The 25,136-nt window shown below is 51.4% G+C and overlaps 1 protein-coding gene across 4 annotated transcripts; it reads left to right on the top strand.

Annotated features, from left to right (window-relative positions):
- Window positions 1-6,197: 6,197 nt before the first annotated feature.
- Window positions 6,198-24,958, top strand: ERCC2 (ERCC excision repair 2, TFIIH core complex helicase subunit). Of its 4 annotated transcripts, XM_049900037.1 has the most exons (23): window positions 6,212-6,281; window positions 6,580-6,679; window positions 8,194-8,271; window positions 8,349-8,411; window positions 10,114-10,227; window positions 10,905-11,021; window positions 11,110-11,226; window positions 11,632-11,755; window positions 11,850-11,946; window positions 12,056-12,189; window positions 12,275-12,443; window positions 15,165-15,283; window positions 18,577-18,646; window positions 18,744-18,813; window positions 18,908-19,009; window positions 20,555-20,618; window positions 21,562-21,683; window positions 23,172-23,264; window positions 23,353-23,425; window positions 23,693-23,763; window positions 23,888-24,031; window positions 24,167-24,310; window positions 24,859-24,958. In XM_049900037.1, exons 1-23 carry the CDS (start codon window positions 6,277-6,279, stop codon window positions 24,949-24,951), a joined length of 2,283 nt encoding a protein of 760 aa, XP_049755994.1. In that variant the 5' UTR covers window positions 6,212-6,276; the 3' UTR covers window positions 24,952-24,958. The 4 variants fall into 4 exon arrangements, with proteins under 4 accessions (XP_049755993.1, XP_049755996.1, XP_049755994.1 ...); XM_049900036.1 differs by lacking the exon at window positions 24,859-24,958 and having other exon boundaries at window positions 6,198-6,281; window positions 24,167-24,849; XM_049900038.1 differs by lacking the exons at window positions 6,212-6,281; window positions 24,859-24,958 and adding an exon at window positions 6,428-6,489 and having other exon boundaries at window positions 24,167-24,849.
- The last annotated feature ends 178 nt before the right edge of the window (window positions 24,959-25,136 follow it).

Below are 25,136 nucleotides of genomic sequence, written 5' to 3' on the forward strand. Positions count from 1 at the left end.
CTCCTTTTCCGAGTTGTTCCTCCTCCCTTAATATAAACTCACTGCCCCCCCAATTTTCTGTCTAATCTTTCGCATTGCTGTTGTCAATGTGATCGCATATAGATAGATCTTAAAGACCATAATACTCAAGGCAGACATTCTTACTACCAAAAAAAATCAAACCTGTTGCTTTTGCGTCGATTCCGACTCATAGAGACCCTAAAGGACAGAGTAGAACTGTTCCATAGGGTTTCCAAGGGGTGCTTGGTGAATTCAAACTGCCAACCTTTTGGTTAGCAGCCATAGCTCTTAACCACTATGCAACCAGGGTTTCCCATTCTTTACTAGTTAAGCTAAACCATTGTTTGGCTTAAGAATAATTCAGGTTATTTTTTTTTTTAAGGTTTAAAGCTTATCTCAGTTTCAGGGGTTCATACAGCCTCTGTGGCTCCAGAAAATCTGATCTCTTACTCCTTTTTTACTAGAACTCCTGTTTGAATGTTGGACCTTCTGATTTGATCCTCCAATTTTCTTATCTTTTCACTACTATTTGCCTTTTTTTTGTCAATTGTTCCCTGTTCTCTAGGAAATTTACCTGACTTTATCTGGCAACTCTTCTATTAAAATTTTCATTTCAGCTATTATTATTTTTAATTCCTAACAATTTTCTCTTGTTCTTTCATTATTCATTTTTCATAGCCTCCGATTTTTGTTTTATTGATGCACTATCGTTTTTTAACTTGCTAAGCATGTTTAAAAAGCATTATTATAGATGCTTTTGTTTCATAGGTTTCTTCTGTTTCCTGTATTATGTCTTTTTCTTCTGGGTTTCTTTTATTCTGTATGTTTAGTCTAGTCTGATCCATCTCTTACACAACAGAGGTACTTTAGTTTCCTACAGCCAGAAGGCTCATTAGAAGCAAGAATGGCGAGACTGTGTCTCATATACTTTGGAGATGTTATCTGGAGGGACCAGTACCTGAAGAATGATATGGTGCTTGGTAAAGTAAAGGGTCAGTGAAAAGAAGGAAGACCCTCAATGCAATGGACTGACACAGTGGCTGCAGCAATGGGCTCAAGTATAACAAGGATTGTGAGGATGACGCAGGACCGGGCAGTGTTTCATTCTGTTGTACATAGGGTCACTATGAGTCAGAACCCACCTGACAGCACCTAACAACAATAACTGTTGTAAGAAGTTACTATACACTTGGTGGGTTAAATAATACAAATTTATTACTTTACAGCTCTGGAGATCAGAAATCTGAAATGGGTCTCACTGAGCTAAAACCAAGGTGTCAGCAAGGCTGTGTTCCTTTCTGTAGATTCTAAGGGAGAATCTCTTCCCTTGCCTTCTCCAGCATCTAGAAGCTGCCTGAATTCATTGCTTCCTTTCTCCCTTTCATCTTCCAAGCCAGCAACTGCAACCCTCCAACCTCTGCTTCCGTTGTCACATCTCCTCCTCTGATTCTCTTGCCTCACTCTTTTCCTTATAAATAAGGATCCTTGTGATTACATTGGGCTCATCCAGTTAACCTAGAATAATCTTCTCATCTCAAAATCCTTAGATCCTGTGATGGCTAAAGTTGTCTGTCAACTTGGCTGGGCCTTGATCCTCAGTGGTTTGGCAGTTATGATGTAGCTTGGCAGCTTTTTAATGATGTAATCACCTCCATAATGAGATTTGACGTAATATGATCACCTCCATGATGAGATCTGTTGTGCGCAGCCAATCAGTTGAAAGGGATTTTTCTTGGGGGTGTGGCCTGTATCCAATATAGGAGGACTTTCGGGCAAGGCTCACTGGTTTTTGCAAACTATGGATCATGCAGCTGGTTCCTGTTTGTCTGACCTTTGGTTCTTGGGACTTGAGCTAGCAGTTTACCTGCTGTCTTACCTGCCAGTCTTGGGATTTGTCAGCCTCCACAGCCTGTGAGCCAGAGGCCTCCTATCTGATCTTCTGATCTTGGATTTGCCAGCCCCCTGTGACTACGTGAGTCAGGAGAAGCCTCCGTCTTAACCCATGAACTTGAGACTTTCTACCCTGTACAGCCACATGAACAATTTCCATTATATAAATCTCTCTATATATTTATATGCTGCATTGGTTTTGCTTCTCTAGAGAGCCTAGCCTAAGACAACTCCATCACTGATGGGAATGTAAAACGGTGCAGCTCCTGTGAAAAACAGTTTGGCTGTTGTTCTTGTTAGGTGCTGCCGAGTCAGTTCCAACCCATAGCGACCCCATGCACAACAGAACGAAACACTGCCCGGTCCTGCACCATCTTTACAATCATTATGCTTGGGTCCATTGTTGCAGCCACTGTGTCAATCCACCTCGTTGAGGGTCTTCCTCTTTTCCACTGACCTTGTACTTTGCCAAGCATGATGTCCTTCTCCAGGGATTGATCCCTCCTGACAACATGTCCAAAGTGTGTAAGATGCAGTCTCGCCATCCTTGCTTCTAAGGAGCATTCTGGTTGTACTTCTTCCAAGACAGATTTGTTCATTCTTTTGGGAGTCCATGGTATATTCAATATTCCTCACCAACACCACAATTCAAAGGCATCAATTCTTCTTCGGTCTTCCTTATTCATTGTCCAGCTTTCACACGCATACGATGTGATTGAAAATACCATGGCTTGGGTCAGGTGCACCTTAATCTTCAAGGTGACATCTTTGCTCTTCAACACTTTTGAGAGGTCCTTTGCAGCAGATTTGCCCAATGCAATGCATCTTTCGATTTCTCAACTGCTGCTTCCATGGCAGTTGATTGTGGATCCAAGTAAAACGAAATCCTTGACAACTTCAATCTTTTCTCTGCTTATCATGATGTTGCTCATTGGTCCAGTTGGGAGGCTTTTTGTTTTCTTTATGTTGAGGTGTAATCCATACTGAAGTCTGTGGTCTTTGATCTTCATTAGTAAGTGCTTCAAGTACTCTTCACTTTCAGCAAGCAAGGTTGTGTCATCTGCATAACGCAGGTTGTTAATGAGTCTTCCTCCAATCCTGATGCCCCATTCTTCATATGGTCCAGCTTCTCGTATTATTTGCTCAGCATACAGATTGAATAGGTATGGTGAAAGAATACAACCCTGACATACACTTTTCCTAACTTTAGACCAGTCAGTATCCCCTTGTTCTGTCTGAACAACTGCCTCTTGATCTGTGTAAAGGTTCCTCATGAGCACAATTAAGTGTTCTGGAATTTCCATTCTTCGCATTCTTTGGCAGTTCCTTAAAAAACTGAACATAGAACTACCGTATGACCTGGTAATCTCAATCCTAGCTATATTCCAGAAGAAGCAAAGGCAGGAACACACAGAAACCTGTACATCAATGTTCATTGCAGCACTTTTCACAATAGCCAAAAGGTGGAAACAACCAAAATATCCATCAATACATGAATGGAGAAACAAAATGTGGTACATACACACAGTGGAATACCACCCAGCCGTGAATAGAAATGAAGTCCTGATGCACGCCACAACATGGATGAACCTTGAAAACATGCTGAGTGAAATTAGTCAATCATGAAAGGGCAAATATTTGTATGATCTCACTTATATGAGCTCTCTAGAATAGGCAACTATAGAGACCAAAGTTTATTAGTGGTTCCGAGGGACAGGAGAGAGGGGGAAAGAGGGAGTCATTGCTTAGGGAGCATTGAGTTTCTGTGATGGTGATGGAAAATTTGACAATGGATACTGGTGATGGCTGCACAACACAATTAATGTAACTGGCGTCACTAAACTGTACACAGATAAAACATTGAACTGGCAAATGTTGTGTTACATGTATTTTTTACAATTAAGAAAAAAAAAAGTCCCTGCTTTTGTAGAGCTGACATTCCAGTCAGGGAAGGAAATAGACAAAAAAAAAAAAAAAGCAAAATAGCTGTTATATCAGATGGTGATCACTGTTACGGAAAGAAACTAAAGCAGGAGGGGTTACCATAAACTTGGTGGTGTAAAACATCACACATTTATCCTCTTACCTTTCTGGAGGCCAGAAGTCCAAAATCAATCTCACTGGGCCGAGATCAAGATGGCAATAGAGCTGAGCTACTTCCAGGGTCTCTAGGGGAGAATCTGTTTCCTTGCCCTTTCTAGCCTCCAGGATTTCATTCCTTACATTCCTTGGCTTGTGATGCCTTCTTCCATCTTCAGAGCCGTCTGGGTAGCATCTTGCTTCAGTGGTCACATTGCCTTCTGTCTCTTTCCTGCTGGGGAATCTCTTAGAAGAGCTCTTGTGATTATGTTGAGGGCCCCCCTGGATAATCCAGGATCATCTCCCCATCTTAACATTCTGAACTTCATCACATCTGCAAAGTCCTTTTTCTATTTTTGAGAACATGTAGTTTATTGGGATGAGACATTGGTGATGCAGTGGTAGAATTCTCACCTTCCATGCAGGAAACCCGATTCGATTCAATGCCCTGCCAATGTACCTCATGTGCAGCCACCACAGTGGAGGCTGTCACTGAGGCTTGTATGGTGCTATGATGCTAAGCAGGTTTCAGCAGAACTTCCAGACTAAGATGGGCTACGAAGAAAGGCCTGGCAATCTACTTCCAAATATCAGCCAATGACTCCTTTGCCCTGAGACCAGAAGAACTGAATGCTACCCAGTTATCATTAGTGAACATTTTGATCAAAGATTCTGTAGAAGAATTCTGATCAAAAGAGGGGAAATGCAGGACAGAATTTCAAATTGTCATGGAATCCGGACTTCCTGGATCCATGGAGGCTGGATGAAGCCCTGAAACTATTGCCTTGAGATAAACTTTAAACCTTAAAACAAAAATAACCTGTCACCTTCTTCAAGACAGACAATAGGTTAACTAGTAAAGAATGTCTGCTCTGAGCATTGTGCACTTTTAATATCTATCTATATGGGATCAAATTGACAACAGCAACTTGGAAGATTAGATGCAGAAACTTAGGAGGCAATGAGCTTGTGTTACTGGGGGAGAAATAATTCAGAAAAGGAGCTTGAGAATGGCTGCACAACTTGGAGAATGTTATCAATGTCACTGAATTGTACCTGTAGAAATTGTTGAATTTGTATATGCTCTGCTGTGTATATTCTCAACAACAACAACAAAAATAGAATAAATTCTATGGATATAAAAATCAGTCAGTGAAAACCTTGTGAATCACAACAGTTTCATCTACCACTGATTATGGGGGTGATGCAGGACCAGGCAGCGTTTAGTTCCTTCGTGGACGGGGTTGCCAATGTTGGGGGCCAACTCAACGGCAGCTAATAACAACAGTTTATTTGGAAGGTGACTGCTTTTAGAGGGAGTGGAAAAGTGAGACCAGAAGAAAGCTTCTGAAAAGGTATTTTAGACAACTGGGGCTCAGTCCCACTGGGGAGTGCTAAGAGAAAGTGTAGACCTTCACAACTCACAGTGTAGTCTGAAGACCAGATCACTGACACCTCCTGGGAGTGGATAAGAAATGCGGAATCTCAGGCCCACTCCCGCCTCAACAATCCGAATCGGCATTTTAACGAGGTCTCCCGGTAATTCATAACCCCATAACCCGTTGCCATCGAGTAAGTCCCGCTTCATAGTAACCCTAATGGACATAGCAGAACTGTCCCATAGGGTTTCCAAGGCTGCGATCTTTAAGATTGCCACATCTTCCTCCTGCGGAGTGGCTGGTGGGTTGCAACCATTAACAGCTGAGCGTTTAAACACTACATCACCAGGGGTCCTCTAAAGGCTTGTACCAAACCACAAAAAAACCCACCAAACCCACTGCCATCAAGTTGATTCCAACTCATAGCGACAGTATCTGGCAAATAGTAGGTGCTCAATAAATGGATAGTTATTTATTCCACAGGAGTCTAGGACACAGCAGGAACTTTATAAATGTATGCTCGTCTGATGCAGTTAAGCCATTCCTAACATGTGGGCCACCAAGGAGTCTCCAATTTCCCTGTTATTTTCTTCTAGTCTCTATTCTCTGCTGTGACACTTTGGCAGATGCTGGAAAACGAATGTTTTGGGTGAGATCGATTCTCTCGGCTCTCCTCCTTCCATGTTTTGTTCTTTGTCCTCGGTGATCCTCAGCGACGCCTTGGGCACCGCCTATCTCTCCGGAGCCCGCCTGCTCAGGCCTTGCGCATGCGCGCAGTATTCCCACTGGCTCCGCCCCAGTAGCGTCACGGGCGGGATCAGCCAGTGGGATCGTGAGGAAGGTGGGGCGGACGTCCCACGGACCCGGTCTCTCGCTGAATATTCATGAGGGAGGCGGATCGACGCCGCTGCACGCCTTGGCCGGCGCCATGAAGTGAGAGTGGGGCCGGGGACCGCGGCTGGAGAACGGCCGCAGGGGGCTGAAAGATGGGGGGGAGCGTGTGGGGTCCCCAGCAGGGCGAGGGGTGGCTGAAGAGATGGGATGGGGTAACCGCGGGGCCGGCGGGGTGGTAACGGGGATGGTCAGCGGGGAGACCCGGAGGCTCCTTGGGAACTGGCGGGATACCCGGGGGGACCGGCAGGTAACTGCCCTTGGCTCGACGGCCGGAGAGCGCGGGGGCTTGGAGGGGGCCTGAGGGGGAGGACACTGACCCAGCAGCCCCCACCAATAGGCTCAACGTGGACGGCCTGCTGGTCTATTTCCCCTACGACTACATCTACCCGGAGCAGTTCTCCTACATGCTGGAGCTCAAACGCACTCTGGATGCCAAAGTGAGTAGGCCGGGCGGCCGCTGCCTGCTTAACAGGTGGGGCCGTCACGCGTGGGTCTGCGACTGAGGTTGGAGGACGTCTAGATAGCCAAGACCCCAGGATTTTAGAAACCTGAGGTCCTTGGGAATCTAGGACTCCAAAGCCACCTGCCATCTGAAATAATAATAGTTAATAATACCCGTTGCCGTTGATTTCGACTCATAGGGACCCTATAGGACAGAGTAGAACTGCTCCGTGGGGTTTTCAAGAAGCTGGTGGTGGATTATAACTGTCAACCTTTTGGTTAGCAGCCGAGCTCTTAACCACTGTGCCACCAGGACTTCCAGTTAATAATAGTAGCTAAAAAAAAAAAAAAAAAAGTTTTTTTTTTTTTTTAATATTTATTAGGTCAAGCATAGCAACGATTCTGAGAATGGCATAGGATCAGGTAGTTTTCGTTCTGTTGTACATAGGGTCGCTATGAGTCAGAACTCCATAGCACTTAGCAGCAACATTTATTAAAGGCCAGACATCCCGGTGCGTAGAGATCCATAGACACTGGAGCTGGCTCCCTGGATTGAAACCCCGGATTCACAGTCTACCAGCTGTGTGACCTTGGGCAAGTTATTAACCTCCCTGTTCTGGTGCCCCTGTAAAAGGGACATAGTAATAGTACAGTACTTGAAGTCCCTGGGTGGTGCAAATAGGTGACTTGCTCAGCTGTCTAACTGAAAAATTGGAGGTTCAAGTGCACCCAGAGGCACCCTGGGAGAAAGGCCTGGTGACCTACTTCCAAAAAGTCAGCCATTGAAAACCCTGTGAAGCACAGTGCTACCGGGATACACACAGGGTCGGCATGAGTCAGAGTCTACTTGAGGACAACTGCTTTTAATAATGCCTACCTCATAGGTTGTCGTGAGGGTGAAATGGATTAATACAGTAAGGCAGGGGTGGATTTTGACCCCCGGAGAACAATTGGCAATGTCTAGAGATATTCTTCCTCGCCATACTAGTTGTGGGGTGGGGCGCTATTGTTTCTAGTGGGTAGAAGCCAGGGACGCTGCCAAACATTCCACAGTGCAAGGACAGCTGCCCCACAGCTAAGTATTATCCGGCCCCAGATGTCAGTAGAGCAGGATATGAGGCATCTACAGCAGTGCCAGGCACCAAGGAAGTGCTGTGGAAGTGTTTGCTAAGCTGCAGGAAAAAATGGGCTCACTATATATCAGATACCATGGTAAATCATTAGCTTACAATTTGTCGTTAATCTTCACAATCATGATATGAGGAAGACCTTTATGGACCCATTTTAGAGATGAGGATACTGAGGTCCAGAGAGGTGAAGGCACTTGCCTGAAACCACTCAGTAAAGAGGTGGCAGAAGTAGGATTCAACCCCTCTCCCCTCCCGGGTCCAAACTATTAACTACTGTGCTGATGGCAGTCTTCTTGGAGGGAGGGGGGCAGCATCCCTAGAGATTGTGCCCCCAAGGTTCTGAGAGCCTGTATCTTGTCCCTCCTACCCCCAACGCATAGGGTCATGGAGTCCTGGAGATGCCCTCGGGCACTGGGAAGACAGTGTCTCTGTTGGCTCTGATCATGGCGTACCAGCGGGTAAGTGACCCACTGGGCCCATGGAGAGGGTATCGGGTAGAGGCTGGGTGGGGGCTGAGCCTGCTTGTCATTGGCAGGCATATCCGCTGGAGGTGACCAAACTCATCTACTGCTCGAGGACTGTGCCCGAGATTGAGAAGGTGAGCCGGGGTGTCTTAGTTTCCTCGTGCTGCCATAACAGAAATACCACAATTGGGCGGCTTTAAAGAACAGCTATTTATTTTCTCACAGTTCTGGAGGCGAAAAGCCCAGGTCAGGGTCTTGGCCATGTCGATTCCTTCTGCGAAGGTCTCTTACAGTTCTGGTGTATGCTAGCGATTCTTGATGTTCCTTTACTTGTAGGTGATTCTCACACGTCATCTATCTTCCCCTGTGTGTGTGTGAGTTGCTGTGTCTATTCTGGTCTTTTTATAACTCAGGGGTGATTAGGTTTAGGCTCTATCTTGCACTGATATGACCTCAATTGATTGATTAATTACATTAGATTAGATAAGATTATGGAAGTTCATTTCATTAAATTAGGAATCCCTGGGTTGTGCAAATGATTAACACGCTTGGCTGCTAACCAAAAGGTTAGAGGTTCAAGTCCGCCCAGAGGCGCCTCAGAAGAAAGGCCTGGTGACCTGCATCTGAAAAATCAGCCATTGAAAACCTTGTGGAGCAGAGTTGCACTCGGATACACATGGGGGTGCCATGAGTCAGAATCAGCTGGACAGCAACTGATGCTGACCTTAATTACATTACATATATTTTTAACGCGTTAAAAGGCAAAGATGGCACTTTAAGGAGTAAAGTGCACCTGACCCAAGCCATGGTATTTTCAGTTGCCTCATATGCATGCGAAAACTGGGCAATGAATAAAGAAGACCAAAGAAGAATTGATGCGTTTGAATTATGGTGTTGGCGAAGAATGTCGGCCATACCACGGACCGCCAGAAGAACAAACGAATCTGTCTTGGAAGAACTACAGCCAGAGTGCTCCTTAGAAGCAAGGATGGCGAGACTTTGTCTCACTTACTTTGGACATGTTATCAGGAGGGACCAGACCCTGGAGAAGGACATGCTTGGGAAAGTAGAGGGTCATTGAAAAAGAAGAAGACCTTCGATGAGGTGGATTAACACAGTGGCTGCAACCGTGAGCTCAAATGTAGCAATGGCTGTGAGGACGGTACAGGACCAGGCAGCGTTTCATGCTGTTGTGCACAGGGTTGCTATAAGTTGGAACTGACTCAACAGCACCTAACGACAACGTATATTACATTTTATTAGATTACATTATGGAAGGCCATTACATTAGGAGTCCATGGGTGGTGCCAATGGTTAACCCATTCAGCTGCTAACTGAAAGGCTGGTGTTTCAGGTCAACCCAGAGGCACCTCAGAAGAGAGACCTGGCAGTCTACTTTTGAAAAATCAGCTATTGAAAATCCTATGGAGCCCAGTTCTACTCTGACACATACGGGGTTGCCATGAGTCAGAACTGACTGGACAGCAACTGGCACTGGTTTTAATTATAGTACATTAGATACCTTACGTTTCATTAAATTATGTTATGGAAGGGTATCTGCGCTACCCAAGGCCCACTGATGTAATTACATGTAACTATTCCATGACAGCAGCTAGACAAGTGTTTGGGCAACAACCGGGAGCCCTGGCCAAGGCAAGTTGACACATAAAATTAACCATCATGGGGGGCAATCCCAGTGTTCCGTTCCACACGTCCTGGGGGCCTCATTGTCCCCTCAGTGGTCGACCTCGTCAGCCTCTGGAAGGTGTTTGGAGGTTGAGGAGGGGCCAGGGCAGAGGTGTTTCCATGAGGCCACGTTTCCACCCACCGGAGCAGGTGATCGAAGAGCTGCGCAAGTTGCTGAACTTCTACGAGAAGCAGGAGGGCGAGAAGCTGCCGTTCTTGGGGCTGGCTCTGAGTTCCCGTAAGAACCTGTGTATTCACCCTGAGGTGAGCACCCATTCCTGACCTTGCCTATAAGCCCCGGTGTTAGGAAAGATTCCTTCTTCCACCCAGGAGTCCTAGGTCCCCAGATCAGGGGAGGTACGTGCAGCCTTGCACTTAATCTCTTTCTCACTAATCAAATTCCGACTCGTCATTCATGGCCCAGGCCAGCACGCCGCCTTCAGGGAGCCTTCCTGCTTCTCCCCAGCCTAGGAGAGATTGAAAAGGCAGCTCCTGGAGTCCACCAGGCCTGGTTTCCTGGCTCTGAAACTTATTAGCCATATGCTTTTATTCCTTTTTAAGTAATATTTTATTTTCGGTGAAAGTTACACAACAAGTTAGGTTCCCATTTGACAACTTCCACAGAAATTGTTCAGTGACACTAGTTAATTCTTCACAACATGTCAACATTCTCTTTAATTGCATTCTGGTTGTTCCGTTTCCAGTGTTCTCGTTCCCTCCCCCTTTTTCTCCTCATCTTTGCTTTAGAGAGTCATGTACTTTCAGTATTTTTTATTGCAACTCATTGAAAAGCCTAATGGGGTATCAATTTCGGGACACTGTATTATGGTATCACTGAGGTAAGAATAACATCATAATTTAACCTTAGTTTTCATTTTTCAGCTACTTTAGCCTTCTCATCCCTTTGTGTAATTGTCCTTGAATAATCGTGTTTCAAACAGGTGACGCCCCTGCGCTTTGGGAAGGATGTGGATGGGAAATGCCACAGCCTCACGGCCTCGTATGTGCGGGCGCAGTACCAGCAGGACTCCAGCCTGCCCCACTGCAGCTTCTACGAGGTGCCTGGGGCACAGGGCAGCGGGGTGAGGGCCGGGACAGGCCGGGCCGCCAGCCTCCCTGACCCTGGGCCCTCTTGTCCCATCCCAGGAATTTGACACTCACGGGCGCCAGGTGCCCCTCTCTGCCGGTATCTACAACTTGGACGACCTGAAGGCTCTGGGGCGGCGCCAGGGCTGGTGTCCGTACTTCCTCGCCCGCTACTCGGTGAGGAGGCTGCTGGGGTGGGCGAGGGGAGGGCTGCCTGTGCATCTCTTATCTCTACCTGTCTCTGTCTGCCTGTGTCACCTTGTTGGCCTGTGCCTATGTCTGTCTGCTTGTCTGTCTGAATGTGTCTACCTGTATACCCTGTGCTTGCATACCTATCTGTGTCTGTTTATCTGCCTGTAAGTGGGTCTGCCTGTCTGCTTGTGTCTGCCAGCCTCCTCTTCTCTTTTCCTGGCTGCCTCCCTCTTTCTCACTCTCTCTCTCACGTCCCTGTCTGTCTGCCTGTCCTTGCCTCTGTGCTCGTGAGGGAGTCGCGACGCAGTGGGGTGGTGGAGGGGAGGGATGGCAGGGCCCAGGGTGGCTGCTGGCAGGTCATCTGGGGTAACCCCACTCCCTCACCTCCAGATCCTGCACGCCAATGTGGTGGTTTACAGCTACCACTATCTCCTGGACCCCAAGATTGCTGACCTGGTGTCCAAGGAGCTGGCCCGCAAGGCCGTCGTGGTCTTCGACGAGGCCCACAACATTGGTGAGAAGGGTGCTGGGGTGGGCAGGTGGTCTCAGCCCCTCAGCCTACTGCCACCCCCTGGCCTGAGCAGCCCTGCCCTCTCCCTGCTTCCCAGACAACGTCTGCATCGACTCCATGAGTGTCAACATCACCCGCCGGACCCTTGACCGCTGCCAGGGTAACCTGGAGACCCTGCAGAAGACTGTGCTCAGGTGGGGAGACCACCTGGTGGCCACCCTGCTCCCTGCCCCCCGGTCTCTCCCAGCCCCCATCCCAGTGTCCCCTGCTCCTGCCGCTGTTCCCACACCCCGCCTCCCCCAGGATCAAGGAGACAGATGAGCAGCGCCTGCGTGAGGAGTACCGGCGCCTGGTGGAGGGGCTGCGTGAGGCCAGTGCCGCCCGGGAGACCGACGCACACCTGGCCAACCCCGTGCTGCCTGACGAGGTGTTGCAGGGTGAGCCCACCCACACCCTGCCACCCACCTACTGCCTGTCCCTGCTGCATCCCCATGTCTGCTGACCCTGTCGTTTCCCCTGCAGAGGCGGTGCCCGGCTCCATCCGCACGGCCGAGCACTTCCTGGGCTTCCTGCGGCGGCTGCTGGAGTATGTCAAGTGGCGGCTGCGCGTGCAGCACGTGGTGCAGGAGAGCCCTCCCGCCTTCCTCAGCGGCCTGGCCCAGCGCGTGTGCATCCAGCGGAAGCCCCTCAGGTGTGACCTGGGGATCGGGGCCCTGCTGGGTGACTTGCCTTTCAAGTCTGTAGACTGGGGTCCCCTTGTGGTCAGGGAGGCATATAGGAAGGACCCTGGCGGGCCTGCCTGAGACAGGCGCATGGGCAGGTGAGAAGTGGTTCTGGGTCTCCGTGTCCGGTAGGGGCTTAGCAGGCAGTACACGGCTCTATCCAAGAATTTCCCTGCACAGGGTTTAATGGAGGGACTGCTTACAGAGGAGGAACCTGGGTGGCACAGTGGTTAAAGCGCTTGGCCACTAACCAAAAGGTGGGCAGTTTGAACCCACCAGCTGCTCCATGGGTGAAAGATGTGGCAGTCTGCTTCCATAGAGATTACAGCCTCGGAAACCCTACGGGGCAGTTCTACTCTGTCCTAGAGGGTCTCTCTGAGTTGGAATCAACTCGATGGCACCTAACAACAACAGGTTCCACTATAATGCCTGGCGGGTAGTAGGTGATCAGTAGAGGATTTGTTGAAGGAATGATATAAGTCTTACTTGGGTTTGGTTTGGTTTTTGGACTTACAGAAGAGGAACCTTGGTGGCATAAATAGTTGAATGCTTGGCTGCTAACTGAAGGTTGGTGATTCGAACCTACTTAGCAGTTCTTCGGGGAGAAAAACCTGGCGATCTTTTTTCATAGAGATTATGGCTTAGAGAACTCTATCTGGCAGTTCTGCTCTGTCACGTGGGGTCATTATGAGTCGGAATCAACTTGACAGCACCCAACAACTCTTACAATGGGGCAGACCTGATGCAGTAGCCCACAGGCATTTCGAGGCGCCTGGGATCTTACGGGAGCTGTTGCTGCCCCTGACCACAGCGGCTGGGGAGGGAGCGGGGTTACTGAGAGTCAGCAGGGCTGGCCCTGGAGAGGGGCTTCCAACTGGAGCTGGGACCAGAACCCCAGGGCCCAGCAAGGAATGAGCTGGAAGAAATGCCTTGGACCCCTTTTTCCTCTTGCCAGGGCCTCTCACTGGCCAAACACCCTCTTTCCAGAAGCTTGCGGGCAGCGGAGTCCTCATGGTGCTGGCTGCAGGAGTCACTCCCAGGGCACAGAGCAGGGCTGGAATGGATTGGGGAGTGCCTATGCTTTTCCTTTGCTGTTTTGGATAAGCCACTGGTCTCTGAACTTCAGTTGCCACCTCTGTAAAATGGGTTGAGGGTCATCATCTTCTCTTAATGAGTTTTGTGGTAAGGTGAGAGAGCAACAAGACAAATGGCTTACCCCATCCTGAGCACTAGGGACGAGCCGGGCACTGGGCCCAGCACTTTCCATCCTGTGCCTCATTCACTTCTCACTACCATGGCCCCATGCTGCAGATGAGGAAACTGAGGCCACAGAGGGGAAGTTATTGCCTGGGGCCACACAGCACTGAGCTGGGTAGTTGTGACTCAAAGCCCCTGGCTGCTCTGCTCTGAGGGGGCGAAGAGCCTTCAGTGTGAATTCACCTGTGTCTCCGCTGGCTTGGAGACTTGTGAGGATAAAGAGAGGATCTCAGTCATTCCACGCACACTCCCTGAACCCCTCTGTGCTGGGGATCCAGCAGCGACTGACACAGCCCCAGCCCTACTCTCCTGGGTCTCCCAGTCTAGAGGGGGAGACAGACCCATCTCCAAATAGTGATGACCCAGTGTGGGCAGGGCTGGCATGGGGGAACCAAGAGGGAGTGCCTGACCTAGCCTGGAGGTCAGGGAGGGCTTCCTGGAGGAGGGGGGATGCAATGGGTACGAGAGAGTTGGTCTCACCCCCAACAAACTCAGGAGTATCAGTAGCAAAAAGGGACATTAAATCATTACGAGATGGGGATCAGGGCAGGCTTCCTGGAGGAGGGGGCCTGTGAGGGTAAACAAAAGGGTAAGCAGCCAGCAGACTGAGGACGTCCATTCTTTCTTCCTCTCAGTCATTCACGAATGCACAGCCCTTGAGCACCTAGTCCATGTCTGGCCTGGCACAGGGCAGTGCTGGGGACACAGTGGTGACCACGACAGTCCTGGCCCTGCCCTCAGGGGGTCCCAGTCCCATGGAGGAGACCAATCCATTCCCAAACAGTAGCAGCCTACAGTGGACAGGGCTGGGATAGGGAAGCCCAGGGGACCTGGAGGAACCCAGAGGGGGTACCTGGCCCCACCTAGGGGGTATGGAAGACAGAAGGGTAGGTTTTAAACTCTGAGCACCCACCCAGCTCCATAGCTGGGCCCCCCTGCTCTGTGACTTGCCCCTGAGCTGTGAGGGCCTCAAACCCGACTGTGGTTTGTGGCTGCCTGGCCCGGTGTGCTGGCCGCTGCAGCTCCTCTGCACGCTGCGTGGTTGTGTGGCTGTGTTCTCTGTAAACCCATGAGACCCTGACAGTGTATGCATTGCCGAGGGTAGATACTGTGACTGTGGGATTCTGGGTGTGCTTGCGGGTCTCTGTGAAACCTCACGTGTATGGTGGTTTTGACCGAGAACCTGGCTATGAGATTGCGTGACCACATGGCCCTAGAGGGGAGGGTGATTGTTGTTCTGTGTGAGGCATATTCATGCAATGTGGGGACAGATGTGACTGGAACAGACCAGTTCCTGCTCTCATGGAGCACCCGGTTACCTGGGGAGATGGACGCATGCCCGTCCATGCTGATAGTGGAGGAGGGGGCTGCTGGCCCTGTTCACGCCTTCCCTCCACCACCCACCACCCAAGCCCATCTTGCCTCCCCACCAGGTTCTGCGCCGAACGCCTCCGATCCCTCCTGCACACATTGGAGATCGCTGACCTGGCCGACTTCTCTCCTCTCACTCTCCTTGCTAACTTTGCCACCCTCGTCAGCACCTACGCCAAGGGTAAGCTCGCTTCTCAACTCCTACCTCTGCTGGGCCTTCTGGCAGCTGGCAGCAAAGTTCCCACAGAGCCTGGAGGATTGTCGGCCAAGGCTTGCGCCTGCAGGGCCTTGCAGGGCGAGGCTTGGGAGTTTGTGCTCTATTTTGAGGGCAGTGGGAAGCCACAGGCAGTTCTTGAGTGAGCAAAGCTCACGTTCCGATTTGTATTTTCCAAGGCTCCTTCTGGCAATGGAGTGGAGAAGGATGGGGCAGAGGTGTGAGATGAGGCTGGAGAAGTTCTGTGGGGTCAGTGCACACTGTCAGGTTGTGTATTAGTGTCCTGTAGCTGCCTCCACAAACTGGGTGGCTTACCACAACAGAAATTTATTCTCCCACAGACTTCTGGAGCCTAAAAGTCTGAAATCAAGGTGTCAGTAGGGCCATGCTCCCTCCAAAGCCTCTAAGGGAGGTTCCTTCCAACCTCTTCTTAGCTTCTGTTGGTTGCCAGCAGTCCCTGGCATTTCTTGGCCTGTAGCTGCATCATTCTAGTTTCTGCCTCCATCTTCCCTCTGTGTGTGTCTGTGTGTCTTCATCTCTCTCTGTCTTTGTAAGGACACCAATCGTTGGATTTAGGGCCACCATAATCCAGTATGAGAGTCCCTGGGGGGTACAAATGGTGAACATGCCCAGCTGCTAAACAAAAGGTTGGAAGTTTGAATCCACCCAGAGGTGCTTGGGAAGAGAAAGGCCTAGCAATCTACTTCCATAAATCAGCCATTGGAAACCCTATGGGGCACAGATGTACTCTGGACACACATGGCATCACCATGAGTTGGAATCACACTGACAGCAACTGGCAACTGGTTGGTTTTAATCCAATATGACCTCATCTTTTAAAAAAAATTTTTTAATGGTATTTTATTGTGTTTTCGGTGAAGGTTTACATAGCAGTTTAGTTTCCCATTCAACAATTTCTACACAGTCGTTCAGTGACATCGGTTACATTCTCTACAATGCGTGAACATTCTCATTATTTCCATCCTAGTGGTTCCATTTCCATTAGTCTAATTTCCCTGTCCCCTTACCTTCTCATCTTTGTTTTAAGGTAATTGTTAACCGTTTGGTCTCATATCGATGATTTTTAAAGGAGTGTAGTACTCACAGGTGATATCCTTTGTTTTGTGAGCCAGTCTGTTATTTAGCTACAAAGTGACCTCAGGGGCTAGTTTGAGTTCAGGGTTTAAAGAGTATCTCAGGGCTGTAGTCTTGGGGAATCCTCCAGTCCCAACCAGAAGTATGACCTTATCTTAACTTGATTACATCTGCGAAGACCCTACTTCCAAATAAGATCACATTCACAGGTATCGAGGGTTAGGACTTCAATGTACCTTTTGTCTGGGGAACGCAATTCAACCCACGATCATGTGGTGAGACGTCGGTGGTTCTCCTGAGGGCCCTGGGGAGCCATGGTAGGCTCTGAGCAAGGGTGGGTCAGAGTCAGATTTGCCCTTTAGAAAGCTCTTCTGGCTGGGACCTGAGCAGGAGAGGAGGGGCCTGGGCCAGGGCGGGGCTGTTGGGGCAGAAAGAAAGGGCTGGAATGGAGAGTGATGTGGGGGGCCAAGAGGCTGGGGTGGGGTGCGGAGGAGAGGGTGAGGATGATGCACAGGTGTCTGGGACGCGATCCAGGGGCTTCACCGGCCAGTGTTCCCGTCCTTCCTCAGCTTTAAGCTGGCCGAGGGTGCAGGCTGATCCCCGGGGATTACTGTTCTATCCAGGGAACCAGGTCAGGCCCACGTGATGTCTCGTGATTGGGTGGCCTCAGCAGGAGGATGGAGGCTCCGTTCCTCCCCTCCCCAGGGCCGATCAGCAGCAGGTCCTGCTGGCCCTTGTGTGTCCATCCGCCTGTCCTGCCCCATCGTCCCTCTCTGGCTTTGTCTCTCTTCTCTCTTCCCACTTTCTCTCCACAAACACCTTGCGTTCTTTTACCTGGAACATCCTTCCCTGTCTTCCTTACCCCCAGCTGCCTCCCCCCCATCTTTCAGTTCCCAGTTCAGTAGCAATGTCCCCTCCTCCAGGAAGCCTTTCCTGATTCCAGGTCCCCTGTTCCGAGCTTTCCAGCCCAGCCGCACCCACTCTGTGTTGTCACTTTCTGGGGCTTTCTCCACCACTGGACTCTGAGCCAGGAAGGCAGCAGGGCTGGGACTGTCTCAGTCACCACTGTGTCCCCATCTCCACCCAGCACAGGGCTGGGCACAGAGGACTTGATTTTTTTTTTTTAACTAAGTGAAAGTGAATATGTGAATTCATTCGTTCATTTATTGGTTCAGCAAATGGGCCAGGCCCAGCCTTGGGGAAGCAGCAGAAACTAAGACCCTATTCCTGTCTGCCTGGGACTTAGATTCCGGAACAAAAGATAAATAGCAAAGACGCAAACTAATAATTAGGGAAGATGGCGTCAGCAAGTGAAGAACAAATGTCACAAACAGGCAGATATGTTGCCGTAGGGGAGTGTCCCTGACATGGGGCTCCTGCAATAGGGTGGCTGGGAAAGGCCTCCGAGGAGGTAACGCTTGAGCCACATCCTAAGTGGCCACATGGAGCCGCCTCAGGAAGCTTTCCTGGCATTGGGACCAGCAAGTCCAAAGACCCTGGGGTGGAAGTGGGCTGGCAGGTTTTGAAGGTTAGGCAGGAGGCAGTGAGCAACGGGGAAGTGGGGTCGGCGTGGCCAGGTCTCACAGGAAATTCCAGACCACAGAGGAGTGTGGAGACCACAGGTGGGCACTGAGCAGGGAGGGATGTGGCCTGACTCAGGACTTCCAGGACCCCTCGGGCCCCCATGTGGGAAGTAGATGAAAGAGAGCAGGGGTGGGAGCCAGGAGCCTGTGAGGAGGAGACTGTAGTGGTCCAGGCGGGAGGGGCCGGCGGGTACACTGGGGTGGGGGGCCATGGAGGTGGGGAGGGGCAGTCGGATTACAGATACATTTTGGAGCAGCCGACTGGCTTGCTGGTAGATAGAAAGGTCGCAGCAGAAGGCTTGAGGCTTTTCCTCGTGTGGCCCTGGGGGAGTTTGAGGAATGAACCTGAGTGCTTTCTGCTTGGGGCCCTGTGAGCATCAGCCAGGTGTTAGCCCCGGGGAGAGGAAGCTAGGTCGGGAAGTGCTGTAGTCAGATGCATGAATTTCTGGCTTCTTCAGCTGGTGCTTAGTCCCATTCACAAATAGGGGCGGTGGGCAATGGGTGGATACATGGTGGGGGCTAGACATGTGGGTGTGGTTACGCCTGGAGCAGAGATGTCTCACGGCCTCTGTCACCCCCTAGGTTTCACCATCATCATTGAACCCTTTGACGACAGGACCCCGACCATTGCCAACCCCATCTTGCACTTCAGGTGAGAGCCGACCCTGGCAGGTGGGGCTTGGGAATGCCCACAGGGGTCCGGCCTGCCAGTCTGGCCCTCACTACCTGCCCTTGCCCGCTTCCCACAGCTGCATGGACGCCTCGCTGGCCATCAAGCCTGTGTTTGAGCGCTTCCAGTCCGTCATCATCACATCTGGGGTGAGGCCCCTCTTGCCCACCTCCAGCCCTCTACCCAACTGCTCTGCCTCCCCACTAGTCTTGCTGAGACCCCTCCCTCTGTCCCCCGCTCCAGACGCTGTCCCCACTAGACATCTACCCCAAGATTCTGGACTTCCACCCTGTCACCATGGCAACCTTCACCATGACTCTGGCCAGGGTCTGCCTCTGCCCCATGGTGAGTGGCAGAGGGGCAGGGGTGGAGGGAGAGGGGAGTGAGGGGCCACCTTTCCTCCCACCACCTCCCCTAATGGTGAGGGCATAGATTCGCAATTCAGACAGACCTGGGTTTGATTCTGCTTCTCCCTGTGGGCATGACTTCCCAAGCCTCAGTTTTCTCATCTGTAAAATGGGAATGAATCTTCCCAGTCTTCCAGGGCCCTTAGGAAGGTTTAGGGAGATACTGGGTTTGAAACCCTTATGTAGCCTGGGGCCTGGTATAAGGTAGGGACTTAATCATTGTCAGTATCCTAGTTAACTTGGCTTTGCATGTTTCATCATCTGGCTGTGACCTCAATAAGAGACCCTTCCTCTCTGCCTCAGTCTCCTCCTCTGTACCATGGGCATCATAACCAGGCCCTCAATCCCTTGTCCAAAGCCCTTGGGCCAGGTATATTTTGGAATTGAGAATTTCCCATACTTGAGAAGCAAGGTGGATGTCATGTGTCATGTAACCCCCAGCGGACCTGGGCTACTTCCCCAGTTAAACTCATGTCTCAGCAGCAAAGCGGGGGTACGTGAAGACTCTCAGTAGACTCATGCCAGGTCAGGTTAGGTTTTTTGCTGCTAAATGAGTTTGCGCCGAACTTAAAAACAGCATTTGGAGTTTTTAGAGCTTTTTGGCTTTTGGAATTGCCCTTAGAAGGTCGTTGTTGTTAGTTGCTGTCGAGTCAGATCTGGCTCACAGGGACACCATGTATGACATTATGAAGTGCTGCCCAGTCCTGTGCCGTCCTCACCGTCACTGGCATGTTTAAGCCCATTGTTGCAGCTACACGGCAGTCCATCTCAAGGAGGGTTTCCCTTGTTTTCACCGACCCTCTACTTTACCGAACATGATGTCCTTTTCTAGTGCCTGGTCTTGCCCTGATGATGTCCAGCACTACACTGGACGGTATTCTGTTGTGATCCGTAGGGTGTTCGTTGGCTAATTTTCAGAAGTAGATGACTAGGCCTCTCTTCCTACTCAGTCTTAGTCTGGAAGCTCTACTCAAACCTGTCCACTGTGGGTGACCCTGCTGGCATCTTAAATACTGGTGGCATGGCCTTCAGCATCAGAGCCACATGCAAGCCGCCACAGCATGACAGACCGACAGATGGGTGGTGGCTTAAGGCTTTGGGGATTGGTAACAGTCATGCATGTCATCATTGTCCTGTGACAGTTGCCTGTGGTGGTGCACAGCGGCTGTTAAGTCATGGTGAGAAGGATTCTTCCAGAACCCCCTGGCCCAGTCTGGGGTCGGCTAGAGTATAGCATCCTGGTTGGGGGCACAGACAGACCTGGGTTCAGTTCCATCTCTGCTGTTCATTTGCTGTGTGACCTCAGGCAGGCAACTCAACTCCTCTGTCCATTCCCCTGGAAAGTGCAGATAATGGTAGCTGGGGGTCCTTCAGTGCACTTGTGTCCATGTAAAGCGTGAACAGCACACCCAGGTGACTGGCTCTCACATATTGGCCCAGTTGCCGCTGCTTCGCTTACAGTTGTCTCTCTTGCTCACTCCAGATCATTGGTCGTGGCAATGACCAGGTGGCCATCAGCTCCAAATTTGAGACCCGGGAAGATATTGGTACGCTGCCCATGGGGGTGATTTGCACGGGCTCCAAGAGGGGAGGGTATCATCAGTATGGGCCAGGTCAGGCTGCAGTCAAAACACCCTCCAGTCTCGGGGGCGTAACACACGGTCTGTTTCTTGCCCGTGGTACATGTCTGCCGTGCTTGGTGGGCAAACTGCTTCACTCCTCATTTGGGAATCTCCACCATGGGGCACATCACCGAGTGTCTTAGTCACCTAGAGCTGCTATAACATAAATACCACAAGTGTGTGGCTTTAACAAACAGAAATTTATTTTCTCACAGTTTAGGAGGCTAGAAGTCCAAATTCAGGGCTCTGGCTCTAGGGGAAGGCTTTCTCTCTCTGTCCTGCCAGCTCTGGGGAAGGTCCTTGTCTCTTCAGCTTCTGTTTCCTGGTTCCTTGGAGATCTCCATATGGCTTGGCATCAATCTTTGACCCATCACTGCTGCTTTTGCTTGGTTGTTTAATCTTTTGTATCAAAAGAGATTGACTCAAAATACACCCTATAGTAATCCTGCCTCATTAACAGAACAAAGATAACCGATTCCCAAATGGGATTATAACCACAGGCATAGAGGTTGGGATTTACAACACGTATATTTGGGGGACACATTTCAATCCATAATGCTGAGGCAGCGTGACGTGATGGGTGGGGTCATGGTGACATGGCCAAGGTGCATGGCTCTTGAGGACACAGGCCCAGAAGTAACACGTGGCCACTTCTGTGCTTGTTCCGTTGGCTGTGGCAAGTCACATGGAACTGCAGGGGGCAAGGAGGGCCCTTCCCACATGGCTGGAAGGAGGACACCTGTGAACAGCCATACAAGGCGGCCTCAGTGGGGTCCCGGGAGCCCCAAGTTCCAGACAGGGCACTAGACTGGAGCGATCTGACCAGGAATGGGGCCCAGGACAGGGTCCAACCTCTGACCCTTCACAGCTGTGATCCGGAACTACGGAAACCTCCTGCTGGAGATGTCCGCCGTGGTCCCAGACGGCATCGTGGCCTTCTTCACCAGCTACCAGTACATGGAGAGCACCGTGGCCTCCTGGTACGAGCAGGTGCGTCCCCCCACCCCACCACCCAGTCCCCAGGAAGGCCCTCTCGCCTCAGCTCTGGGCTCTGTTCCTCTGTGTGCTGGCGTCATTTCGTTTCTTTCCTGTTGTAAGTAGGGGTGTCTCTCTCAGAGGAGAGCACACGAACAGTTTAGGGAATAAGTGGCTATGCTGTGGCCTTGATGCCCCCCTAGTCAGGTTCAGAAGACTTTGGCAGCCTCTGTGGGCCCCTCACTTCAAGGCATATACCCCTCAGGAGAGGCAGCCACACCCCCACTTTCTAGATTCCTTGTTCCGTCTCATCTTTTTGGGGGTTACCGCTGTAACGCCCCCTCCAGCAGATATGGTTGGGTGTGGAGAAACTGGGTAGCAGGTTAGCTGGGTGCTGTGTTGTTCGAGGCAGATTCCCGAGAAGTCAGGCTGGACAGAGACTCTGGAGAGTCTATGAGAGCCCCTTCTGGGGAAGTGTGTGGGAGGGTCAGGGAACGTTCTGGAATCAGCTCACCACAGCTGGCACTGAACAACCAGCAGGATGTGGGCAGGGAGTGGGCTGCTGTCCTTTCTGCTTCCGAGCTCACCACGGGCCCAGTTCTCAGGGGTAGGTCAAAGTGAACACTTCTTGGGGTGAGGTGAGAGCATGAGGGAATGTGGGGGTTACGGGACTGGAACCTCATTCACTCATGATCTAGACATTGGCCTTGTCCTCAAGCTGTTTCCACACAGTGGGAAATATGGCTGCCGGCCCCGTGAGCCCCATATCCCGAGCGCCTTTTGTATCCTCTTTAAGAAAGCTTCACCTACCCCAAGGTCCTGAAGACAGTTTCTTGTGTTTTCCTTTTAAAGCTTTCTAGTTTTAGCTTTCACGTTTAGGTCTCTGAGGTACCTTGGATTCACCTTTGTGTATGGTGTGAGGGAGGGATCGTGGTTCATTTTTTCCCATATGGAAATCCAGTTGCTTCAGCACCATTTATTGAAAAGAGCTTTCCCCACCGCACTTGGCACAGTGACCATCCGTTTATGTGTGTGTGTTTCTGGACCCTCTGTTGTGTTCCACTCTGTGTGTGTCTGTCCTTGCATTAGTACCACACCATCTTGATGACTGCAGCCTTGTAGTAAGCCCTGCAGTGTCATATATGAAATCTCACGGCAGCCTCTGATTGGCTCTGCCTGGCTTACAGTCAGCCTCTTTACCAGTTACTGGCTGGGAGAGGGAGTGTCCTGATTGGCCATCTTGAGCCACATGCCTGCCCCATTTGCCCTGAAGATGGGGCACGGTGATTGGCTCCCCACCTGGATCATAAACCTTCCCAAAAGAAGTGAGGTTGGACAGTTCCACTACTCCCTCCCTATGGCTCAGATGGGCAAGTTGAAGCCCAGTCAGAGAAATGGTCTGTTACACAAGAGTTTGTGGCAGAGTCAGGTTTAACCAGGAAGGCCATGCCATCAAGCTGCCTTGTGCCAACCCCAAACCCTTTCCTCCCCAATCCTTCCCAGGGTATCCTAGAGAACATCCAGAGAAACAAGCTGCTCTTCATCGAGACCCAAGATGGGGCTGAGACCAGTGTTGCCCTGGAGAAGTACCAGGAGGTGGGCACGGGCAGGGGAAGGGAGGGATGCCAGAAGACTGGTGCAGGGCAGCTCCCAGGAGTGACATGCGCCGCCCCCCCCCCCCCAGGCATGCGAGAACGGCCGTGGGGCCATCCTGCTCTCAGTTGCCCGGGGCAAAGTGTCTGAGGGGATCGACTTTGGTGAGTGGGCCAGGCTCTCCCTGCCCCACCCACCTGCATGGAGCTTTCTGGAATTCCTGCTGGTGCACCATGTCTGCTCCCCCAGGGAGCCAACCGCCCATGCAGCTCTCCTCTGCTCTCCATCCTCTCTGGGAACCTGGGGGCCCCTTAAGTCACTCCCGTTCTCTTCCCATGCTCGCTTGCTCCTCATCACCTCCTGGGGCCCACGATGTCATCCCTCCAACAATCCATGCTTATAACCCCACCTCGCTCTCCCCTTGCCCCTAGTGCACCATTATGGGCGGGCCGTCATCATGTTTGGGGTCCCCTACGTCTACACCCAGAGCCGCATCCTCAAGGTGAGCAGCGCCTGGGGCCTGGGAGCTTCTCGGGGCTCTCCTCTTGGGACTGGTGCAGCTGTGGAAGGGGCTAGAATAGGTAGGGGAGGGACGGCACCCCCATCTCCTGCCTCCCCACCGGCAGGCACGGCTGGAGTACCTGCGGGACCAGTTCCAAATCCGTGAGAATGACTTCCTGACCTTCGACGCCATGCGGCACGCGGCCCAATGTGTGGGCCGGGCCATCAGGGGCAAGACCGACTACGGCCTCATGGTCTTTGCCGACAAGGTGCTCCACCCCACCGAGCTCCCAAGCACTAAGCTGTTCCCCCAGTTGCTTTACAGATGAGGCAGGTGGGACGGAGGCCAAGGGGGTCCCACGCTCCTTCTGATGGCCTCTCTGCCCCCGCCCTCCTGTGCACAGCGGTTTGCCCGGGCAGACAAGCGGGGGAAGCTGCCCCGCTGGATCCAGGAGCACCTCACAGACGCCAACCTCAACCTGACCGTGGATGAGGGCGTCCAGGTGGCTAAGTACTTCCTGAGGCAGATGGCGCAGCCATTCCACCGGGTGAGTCAAGGCAGTGCAGTGCTTGCTTCCTCCTCCAGGCAGCCCCCTTGGATTTCTCTCCACAGCCCTATAGTCTGCCCTCCTATCCCCAACAAAGAGAGGCTCAGTGTGTGAGGCCTGGGAACCAGGGGGAGATTCGAGGACCAAAGACACATGTGTGCTGCAGTAGGCATGCAGGTGTGTGGGGCTCTCCGAAGAGGCAGAAGGAGAGGATTTGGGGTAAGAAGAGGTTGGCGCACCTTCCACAGGAGGGGCACTGTGCTGCCTGCTGAAGACAATCCTTCTCTATAGCTTAGATGTCCATCCTCCTCTAGCTGCCACCCCTCTCCCCGGGGGCTGCCTTCTGTTTACAGGAACGTAGACTCTGGGTTCCACAGGATGGTTCCCGTTTCAGACATTCTGCCCCATGCTTCCCACGAAAGCCACCTCCTATAACTGTTGGGGTTTGAGTCTTGGATCCCTGTGTCCCCATCGGCGGGGCAGTTAGGGGAAGGGCAGCGGCTGCCCACCCCCTGCCAGCCTGACACCTCCGGTTCTGTTCCTTCCAGGAGGATCAGCTGGGCCTGTCCCTGCTTAGCCTGGAGCAGCTGCAGTCGGAGGAGACACTGCGCAGGATCGAGCAGATCGCGCAGCAGCTGTGAGCGGCAGGACAGGGCCAGAGGGCTGTGTGTGACCCCAGAGTAGCCCTGGGTCCCAACAGCTGGCAGGGCACCTCAGGCGAGGAGCTTAAAGGACCCTGCAGGAAACCTCAGACACATGTTCTTCGTTGACAAATCGAAAGCCTTTAGTTGCAGGAGAGGAGGGTGGCGGGGAAGCCCAGTACCCG

This window comes from Elephas maximus, chromosome 11 (genome assembly GCF_024166365.1).
Source record: "Elephas maximus indicus isolate mEleMax1 chromosome 11, mEleMax1 primary haplotype, whole genome shotgun sequence".
Taxonomy (NCBI): domain Eukaryota; kingdom Metazoa; phylum Chordata; class Mammalia; order Proboscidea; family Elephantidae; genus Elephas; species Elephas maximus.

Excerpts from the sequence above, each read along its gene's own strand:
- ERCC2 (XM_049900036.1), top strand. Across the intron at positions 20,619-21,561 it reads TGAGACCCGGGAAGATATTG|CTGTGATCCGGAACTACGGA; the intron begins GTACGCTGCCCA and ends GACCCTTCACAG. Across the intron at positions 23,265-23,352 it reads CCCTGGAGAAGTACCAGGAG|GCATGCGAGAACGGCCGTGG; the intron begins GTGGGCACGGGC and ends CCCCCCCCCCAG.